Raw genomic sequence first — 9,397 nt, forward strand, 5'->3', positions numbered from 1 at the left:
CGGGCCCAGGTGCAGCCGCACCTGCTGCACCCCCTATACGTAGTTACGCCCCTGCTGACAGCCCTCTGCAGTGCAGCACCCAACCACACCCAGTGCACAAAGGGTATTCAAGGTCAGCATGCTGATGGTTATATCAAGGTAAACATGCATACAAACTGGGTTTGGTCACAAATGAATGCAGCCACCTGTGCCCAGAGCCTAGGGTGCTATCACATAGTGTGCCAGTTAAATCATTCCACCCAGTTTAAAAAAAATTCTGGAATGGAGAGGCTTATCTGTTGCCAACACCATTTATTTTGTCCTCTCTAGCCCTATCTATTTATTTTGGCACCATTGTCACCTATAATGTCATCATGCAATGAAATCTACATTCATGTTGAATATGTGAGTAAGGGATAGGCTATTGTAGGCCATTCCGGTAATATTTTTTAAATAAATCCTGAAGACGAACAGGCCAGCAGATTATACATTATCCCACTGAGTTGCCCAAAGAATTAAAGAAATGTCTCCAAATTCTCAATGATTTTATTGCCGTTTCATGAGAAAGCTACACAAAAATACCCCTTCACGTAAATGGAACTTTTAAGTTGCAGGTGTTGCCTAGCAACATATCTGTTTCCACTGAAGACATATTTTGAAATTATATTATTTTGTTTTGTATGTTTTGAATTGTGCAAATGTTACGACCAGTAAGTGTTGCCTTGACGTTAAAGATTAGTGACGTGTTGTCAAAATTAAACCCCATGTGAAATAAACAACCAAGTCAAGATGGCAATAGTTTGGCTGGACAACATAACGCGAATTATATGATAGCAGAGACTTTGGTTATATAAATTAAACAAATAACTTTTGTAATCGTTACAACCACACGGCTCAAAGTGGAAATAACATAGTAGGGAGACCACACCGAGTTAAGGTTTGAATTCTAAAGATAATTTATTAAATGATTAAATTATTAAATGAACTACTGAGAAGCAAGAAAAGGTAAAGCGAAAAATGTAATGCAGATAAGCATAGTGTATGTGTAGTGCAGATAAGCATAGTGTATGTGTAGTGCAGATCAGCACAGTGTATGTGTAGTGCAGATCAGCATAGTGTATGTGTAGTGCAAAAATGGCAGCAGGGGAGCTGAGGATAACAGGTGCTGCAGCCAGCCCCAGTAGCTGCAGGGCCAAAGTAAGCAGAGAAGAGAATGAGCTCAACGTCAAGAACAGACCACACCAGACCGCTCCTCCTGCAGACCGGAGGGAGGGAACATTTAAGCCACCTCTAATATCAACAAGAACAAAGTCTAAAAAAAATTGACAGCAAGCTATGGTGTCCCATATAGCAAACACAGGAAGACTTTATAAGCCTAAATTAATCATAAACTACTCAGTCCCTCTAAAGTCCTATAGATAAACTGAGGGGATAAACACTCCCTTGAAAGGTATCATGATGGTTTCTTTCTTGTGACATCTTCAACGTGAATGTTTAGGCTATTCTTTCGTTTTTCAGTACTTTTGGGGCCCTGTTAATGACATGAATGACTTAAGCCTAGAATATACCGGCTACGGCGCATCATGTCATATCATAATATCAATACAAAGTTAATAACAGCGACTTCACGCAAAGGCTCTGGCTTAGGGGCCCCCTGAGCTCATGGGCCCCTGGGCCTGGGCCCGGTAGGCCCGTTCGTTAATCCATCCCATTTTCTACCAATAGAAGGAGGTCTTAACCAGTCATTACTTTACCAAACAACAAAATCATTAAAAAGAGGTATTTTGAAGGAATGTCTTATCGTTTTGGCAGGTAACAGTATAATAAGCAAGATCCTCTGCGCGTCTGGGTCCTGTTTGTCCATCGGGAATTATTTCCAATACTGACCGGCGACCTATACATTATCCCTTACATAACTTATTTAGCATTCATATACCTACTCTGTATGGAAACAAATTAATAGAATTGTCAGTTTTAAGCCAAAGCCAAAATGACAGAATCACAATCACAATGCAGATCAAAAATTGCAGGAAAATCTTTGTGAAGGTAAGACACTGTTCAAATAGTTTTAAAACATCAAATGCCAATTTATTTGCTTGTTTTTTTAAACCATGTACAGAAGAGACTCATGGAGATGTTTGTAAATTGTAAACATAGGTTAAATTAATATAATGCCACAATCATTTGTCCACTCAGAGTTACAGAAGGAAAGCTATACCATCACGGCTATAAAGTATATCATCACCAGCACCACTTAAAAGTTTAGGTATGCCTGCAATTAGCAGGTCTTATTATTGTTTTAAATAAATCAAGAAATATTCAGGCTAGAATTTAAATCATTTTATACACCTGAGTATAAAACACTAGTGTGATTTTCTGGCCTATATGATTTGACAAAAACTTTTTTTGTTGTACATTATCTGCCATAGAATCATGAAAAAAGTGTAGGTCTCTAAAGCCAGTACAGTACTTGACCTCGGTCTAAATACATTTTACATTACAACAAATGATGTACACTACTGAATATGTATTACAGCTTCTAAGCATATTCTCTGTGGCTCAATTTATGCTTTGCTGTATGCTAGTCTGGAACTGATAACCAAGAATAGAAAGATCTTAAAACAAGAGGTTCTGCTGGCTGAGGGTTCTGGTTCTCTGATGCCTGTAGAATATGAGTCCCACCAGCAGCACGAGGGAAACGATGAGAAGACCAGCGAGAACAAAAGTACCGACATTTGTTTGCTTGTTCGAACTGGACACAGTCTCAGAGTCATCATTGAGCCTTTCACCTGTAAAAGACAATGCTAACATGAAGAGTCTTCTATGTGACAGGGTCGGTCATGTGTGTGCAAGCATGACTTACCTGAACGGCGTTGACCATCTCTCGCCACACGAAATGGACCCTGAGTGAGGAAGTGGCTGGCTGTCTCAAGCCCGCTTTCTCGCTTACGCCTGCTAGAGGTACTGTTCACACAGCCCTGATTACATCTGGAGTTTGGGTTGCTTGCCTCACACAGGATAACTGCACAGCTAATAAACACCTGCCCAGAAAAACAGAGGTTTGTGAGGTTGGAGAGGAGCCTTTTTTATTTGAAATTTTTCTAGTGGTCTGCAATCATACCTCATCGAGCTCTCCGGTGAACTTAAAGGCTTGGATCTCAAAATTAAAATCGGTTAGACTGCCTGGATATACCTTTATGGTTTCATCTACATTACACCTTCAGGTAGGAACACATGAGGGATTTCTCATTAGACACAATAGTGTAATGCCATGACACAAAAGCATGTATGCTGTGCAGTCATCTTAGGAGAATGAAATCATATGCAATAAGATTATTTAAGATGGTTGTATAAGCCTTACCCATGACTGATCAGGTCATAGTATTTAATACTCTTTGGGTTACCAGTAGGAGTGGCCCTGCAGGATTCTACAAACAGCCTTGTGTTTGAAAGTGTGGATTGAGCCTTGATGCCCATATAGATCATGTCTAGCAGCTGGTACTCCACTGGGTATGTTTCGGGGGCCACTGCAGTGGCGAAGTTGCTGTCCGTGAAAACTTCAAAGACGTAGCCAAAGCTGCCAAAGTTGACCTCAGTGAAAATGTAGTCCGATTTTTTGTTCAGATAATGGCTATATACATCGACCACCTTGGGGTACTGACATGAGAACCCAATCTTGACCTGACCCCTCCTAGTAATGATTGCACTGGGGGCATCAAATGAGCTGATGCTATTTCTGAAAATAATGAAATCGCCTTCTTCCTGTGAAAAAAGGGAGGACTTTAATGTGGTAGGTAGATAGTTTGGTTTATATGTTCAAAGAAGAACAAAGTAAACTAGAAGAAGTAAATTAAACATAAGTAAACATACCTCCATCTCTGTACCACAGGTGTTAATTGATATTGTGCCCATGACATGGGTGTCATTGGAGGTGAGGGAGCAGGAAGGGTCGATCATATGTAGCCATCTATGATCTATACCTGGTATAGATCCTTTGCTCACAACAATGCTTATAATGTTCTCCTTGCAAGACACCTCTCCTTCACCTGGAAATATGCAACACACATGTACACAGTTCTACATATTTCCAAATTTAAATGTGTTCAGTTGTCAGCCACTATACAGAAAGGTTAAAACTCACCTGTCAGTGGCAATGATTGTGCTACCATCAGCACAACACATCTCATCTCTGACTGGCTACAAAGATAAATAGATGAAGAGCGACAAGGTGAGATGGAAGCTGTTAAGTAAAGTGGATAATATAGAGATAAGGGTTACCGGTCATCACCTTGTCTCTGTGTCTGCGGTGAAACACACTGGAACGGAGCGATGGAGATCACTCTGTTGTGGTGTCCATTCCACTGTTGCCACAGTAATCCCACCATTCTCGCTCTGCAGTGATTTGGACATATTCCAAGGCCCACTGATCTGGAAGTCTAGCAGTCTGTGAAGAGGACTGCAGTGTTAGCACACTGTGTTGATTGTTTTTTTAAGGTTACAATCAAATAAATATTATAACAACACAAATAAAAGATATGCCTTTAAATACTTGCCCTGCCCTAATTTCAGAATTATATCATCACTGGAATTTTAACATTTTCAGCAATCAAATTTTCAGTAATAATAAAACACCACATTTTAACCTGTTTTCTGTAGATTGGGCTCGTAGTTTCAGTTGGTGCCTATGGCCGACAGCTGTAATATAGACCTGTTCATGTGAAGGTGTTGGAGTCAGGAACTGTGGCCTTGTCATCCCAGTTACACAGCTTTCCACTGAAGGAAGAACTGAGGCACAGAAACACACTCTCAGAAGTGACATACAATTTAATCATCACTTATACATGTATAACTGATGCATACATCCTTGTAGGTGTCAGGACACCTGTATGAACTTCTCTTTGCTGTCATGCCCCTGTTGGTCATGGCGCGACTATTGCTCTGTCATTAGCTTAGCTGTGTTCAAGAGTGTTTATCTGGCATGTGGCTGTCATCAACACCTGTTTAGTTTTCAGTTGCTGTGTCTTCAAGGATTCTTTAGAGGTCACTTTTTGGGTGTGTTAAGTTAAACCTGGTGTGACGATGGTTTAAGGAGGGATTTATTTCCAGAAATAGACCAACACACCTCCACACGGATGCAGGCCGGTATCATCACTTAGGACTATTTTAACTGTGTGAATTAAATGTTAAAGGTATTTTATTTCACATAGACCTATAATAAAGGTAATATGACAACATAACCGTAATTGTAGGCTGGTTTCTCTTTTCAACTCTTAGTCCTGACAAAAGGGGGTTGAACATCACCCCCTATACAATCACACACACACACACACACACACACACACACACACACACACACACACACACACACACACACACACACACACACACACACACACACACACACACACACACACAAACACACACACACACACACACAGACAACCTAATTGTGACCTTATCCTACATCCTCATGATGCGGTGCAGATCATAATAATTAAACACCATTACCCTCAACTGTAAATTGCAGGGGAATCTGGCTTATTGGAGATGGATTTGGCATTGTCTTGTTGAGACTATGCTTGGTGGAAGATGTGCCATCTGTATACGTGATAGTAATGTCTTCTCTGGGGTAATCCTCCAAGACCATCTCAAACACATGTGTTCCAACAGACAGTGAGCCATTCCCACGTAGAACGCAAAGCTCCTGTGAATACCCATGTAGTTATCTGGTTACCAATGTCCAATGATAAATGGCATGTGTGTTTTCAATCAATATAATATGCAGATACTTTTCATAATATTACTGTATATATCATTCCCTATATGCACATTCTTCTTTTACTCCAGTTCTAGTTGTTTTTTTACAACAAACCAGTTAGACAACTACATTTACATTCAAATTTTCAAGCTCTACATAGATGTTTTTTGTACCACGGTATGATGAATGCATTAATGAAGTGAGACGACTGCTGTATATACAAAAAAATAAAAACAGAAATTAGACCTGATTTAGGTTGATATTTGGATGATGGTGACATGATAAGCAATTTCCCCCTGCCTCTGTAGAAAATCTGCATCGCACATCATCATCATCTGGGTCATGGGCCAGCAGCGCGATGCTTACAAGGCAATTCTGGGGGATTCTTCATAAGATATATATAAAAAAAAAGCATGAGATTTCTGTATTTTGGCAAACAATGTAATGATATGACATGTCGACATTATGAAAGAGGACTTACCGCAGCCTCGGGACAGTTGCAGAGACGGGTGATCTGTTTGGCATGTATGTATCTGTCCGTGTTCCCACATCAACCAGTGTGTTCAGGGCCCATTCATGGGCTCCATGCACATTAGAACCCCAGCAGCATCCTGAATTTCTTTCAAAATATGTTATTTTAACTATTAGTGAATGTCAAATGTTGTAAATCAATGTGGTCGTTCAATTTACAATGGAAACATAATTATTTATTAATTATTAATTAAACATAATACATATTTCAAATATTTAGCATATGTGACATTATAATTTATATTTATTTTTCATTAATATTGAATTGTTTGAGTTTCATAATTAAGTGTGAATTAGCAATCTGAACAATACAATGTGTGAATTAGCAGTATGCACAACAAAATTAGCAGTATGCACAACAAAACCATTTACAATGGTGGAAAATACCCCACCATAATTTTTAAACTGAGAGATTAGGCCAAATGTGAGATTGCCTCTGGAACCAACTGAACCAGCTCCAGCACTGTGCTTTTGTAACACTGTTACATCCAGACTGACTTCATTTCTGTTCTGTTTTTTCCCTTCTTTTTATCAAGCAAGAAAAAAAAGAAATTCAATGACAACAAAAAAAGATGACATTGCTCCAATGTTGGTATAAAATCACAGCAAGCAGTTTTTAAAACCATGGGAAGGTAAAAGTGGAAGGCCATATATCTTTGAGCAAGAACAGGTCTTTTAACAAGACACCTACAACCAGTTTAACTACATTTTTCTTCTTTCTGGCACTGATACTTTTCCCACAAGCATTGAAGAAAACTGAAGATCAGAAAAGAAAATGCTGAAGCACAATGCATCTAGTCCCCTAAATTACATAATGAATTATTGTTCCAAATTTAGATCAGTGGTATCTACAAGCAGCACATCTGCATCTTGCCATTAAATAGAAAAACTTGTTTGTAGTTATATACAGTACATCTTAATATAATAGTGTGTGAAAAGGTTAGCTGCAGACAGCCAATCTACACTCAAACTGAACTGTCCCGTATTAATTGAATAAAACCTCTCATCTGTCCAGTCTACTCAAAGATTAACCTGTTATCAGTCAAAACATAGTTAGAGGTCATGGATTATTTGACGGTGCATGGCAAATCATCATGCACTATGTCAAACAACTTCAAGATGGATGCCACGATGTTTGAACCCAATCACAGGCCTCAAGAAACGGTCTCTTTATCACCTGCTACGTCATCTCAGCATAGTTATAGAGTACCACTTGCCAAAACCCAGCAATGTGAAAACTCACCTTAAATTGAAAGGTAAATTCGTAGAGACATTCCTTGTCATGTAACCCTCAGACTGGCACCAAGCCACAACACTTGAATTGGCTTCATTGATGATGATCTCTGACTGCATAAGGGTACCACAGTCGCCACTTTGGCATTGCCAGCTGAGCTGATCCTCACAACTTTCATTTCTGTACCCCCTGTTATAGAAGTTGATCTGCCAATACACCACCACATTAATAACACTATTATTACACAAACCAAAAATGTATAATAACAAAGCCAAATGCACATTCTTTCCATACAGGATGTCAGGTTAATATTTTAATAGTGAAATACATTTTCAGTATTTTGGTCAAACAACATGAATCTAGGGTAATGAACAACATATCACACATACCTCAAAGGATCCATCACGGTTGTCCTTTCCAAGTGAGAAACTGATAGAGCTTCCTAAGAAGCCATTGGCTTTAATTTGGGTGACAGCAAAACTAAATAACACCAACACCAACGAGTGTGCCATGATGACTGGTTAGCTGTATCACCTATTCTTGCTCACAGAAATGTAGATGTAGGCGGTGCTCTTCAACAGGTCTGACAAGATTTCTGGTAAATTGCTTTTCAAACCATTCAGGTAAGGAGATTACAGTGTGACCCAAACCATGTCTCACTTGCAAGAAATCAGCGGCACTGAACAAACAGAACAAATAATCTTTTTAGGTTGAGGGAAATTATGTTTTTATAAAATGAACTTTGTATTTCATACAGCAATGTGTCACAAAAATGCTGCTCAACAGAACTTTGCACTATACAGTCCATAAAATGAGAGAATGACAAATTGTTATATATATATATATATATATATATATATATATACTGTATATATACGTATATGTGTTTTGGATTCCTTTGCATATTTGGATTCCCATAGCGCAAAGCTATATATCACAGACCTCAGAAAGGACAGACCTGCATTTTTTTGTAAAATACTTCTATCAATAATTAATTCTAACAATTCAATTTCGTTTCCATTAGGATCATATTTGTGTTCATGTGAAGTATATGGAAAATTGCAAAAAAGGGAATTAAATATTTTTGTCACAGTGTGTAAATGGCTCCTTAATTTCTCAGTTTAAAGATAGGAACACTGGGACGTGTAGTCAGCTATTTCACCACTACTCTATGTGGTGTAAGGATATACAGGTGTGACTTTTTCACAGCCTGGAAACAACACCTTTACACTCAGGACCAGAAGTGCATTGAATACCATCAATGCCAGGCCAACCAGCTTTTCTTTTTAGACTCACCCCTAACATCCACATGTCCCTGTAATTTGAGTCAATACTCCTTGTATTAGAAAAGTTCTTCCATGCCCTGCTTTCAGGAAATGCTTGGATTCGTTTGGAAACTTCAAATGCTGTTAACGCTGTAATTGGCACCCACATTTAATCCATTCTTCCCCTTTTTAGGGCCAGACATGTACTTGTCTGCCCATGTGGACATATATGGATACATTAAATTAATTATTTTTGATGGAAGTATAAAGAAATAGGCCTTAGAGCTTGTACTCTTTTAGTTAACATGTATCATCATCATCATTGTTTATTCAGGGAGAATTGACTGAGCACAGGGCTCTTTTGCAGCAATGCCCTGATTGAGGCTACATAGTACAGAAGAACAATAAATAAACAAACCAAAACAAAACAGACAAAATAAATAAACAAAACACATTAAACAACTCAGAAATGAAGTATGAAAAAAAAAATTACAAAAAGTAAAAAAAAAAAAAAATCAGAGAATCATTTAAAACAACAGCATTGAGGCACATCCTTAGCATCTAAAAGGCTCTTAAATTGGTTGACAGACAAATACTTGGTTCATTTCAACTCCACTTGAACAGTGTTCC

General features: G+C 38.6%; 1 protein-coding gene across 1 annotated transcript; it reads right to left on the bottom strand.

Moving 5' to 3' along the window:
• Nucleotides 1-2,063: 2,063 nt before the first annotated feature.
• LOC105902991 (CUB and zona pellucida-like domain-containing protein 1) lies at nt 2,064-4,436 on the bottom strand. The gene is made up of 5 exons (XM_031568705.1): nt 3,850-4,436; nt 3,341-3,741; nt 3,101-3,197; nt 2,843-3,020; nt 2,064-2,768 (listed from the first exon to the last, which is right to left on the bottom strand). The coding sequence occupies exons 1-5, from the start codon at nt 3,934-3,936 to the stop codon at nt 2,596-2,598; spliced, it is 936 nt and encodes a 311-aa protein (XP_031424565.1). The 5' UTR covers nt 3,937-4,436; the 3' UTR covers nt 2,064-2,595.
• Between the last annotated feature and the right edge of the window lie 4,961 nt (nt 4,437-9,397).

Source organism: Clupea harengus, chromosome 6 (genome assembly GCF_900700415.2).
Source record: "Clupea harengus chromosome 6, Ch_v2.0.2, whole genome shotgun sequence".
In the NCBI taxonomy this organism is placed as follows: Eukaryota; Metazoa; Chordata; class Actinopteri; order Clupeiformes; family Clupeidae; genus Clupea; species Clupea harengus.

Bases quoted from the DNA above. Each gene is read 5' to 3' on its own strand.
- LOC105902991 (XM_031568705.1), bottom strand. From the start codon at position 3,936: ATGATCGACCCTTCCTGCTCCCTCACCTCCAATGACACCCATGTCATG. The intron at 3,198-3,340 runs GTAAGGCTTATA...TCCTACCTGAAG, and splicing joins TATGACCTGATCAGTCATGG to GTGTAATGTAGATGAAACCA. The intron at 3,021-3,100 runs GTATGATTGCAG...TTTTCTGGGCAG, and splicing joins TCACCGGAGAGCTCGATGAG to GTGTTTATTAGCTGTGCAGT.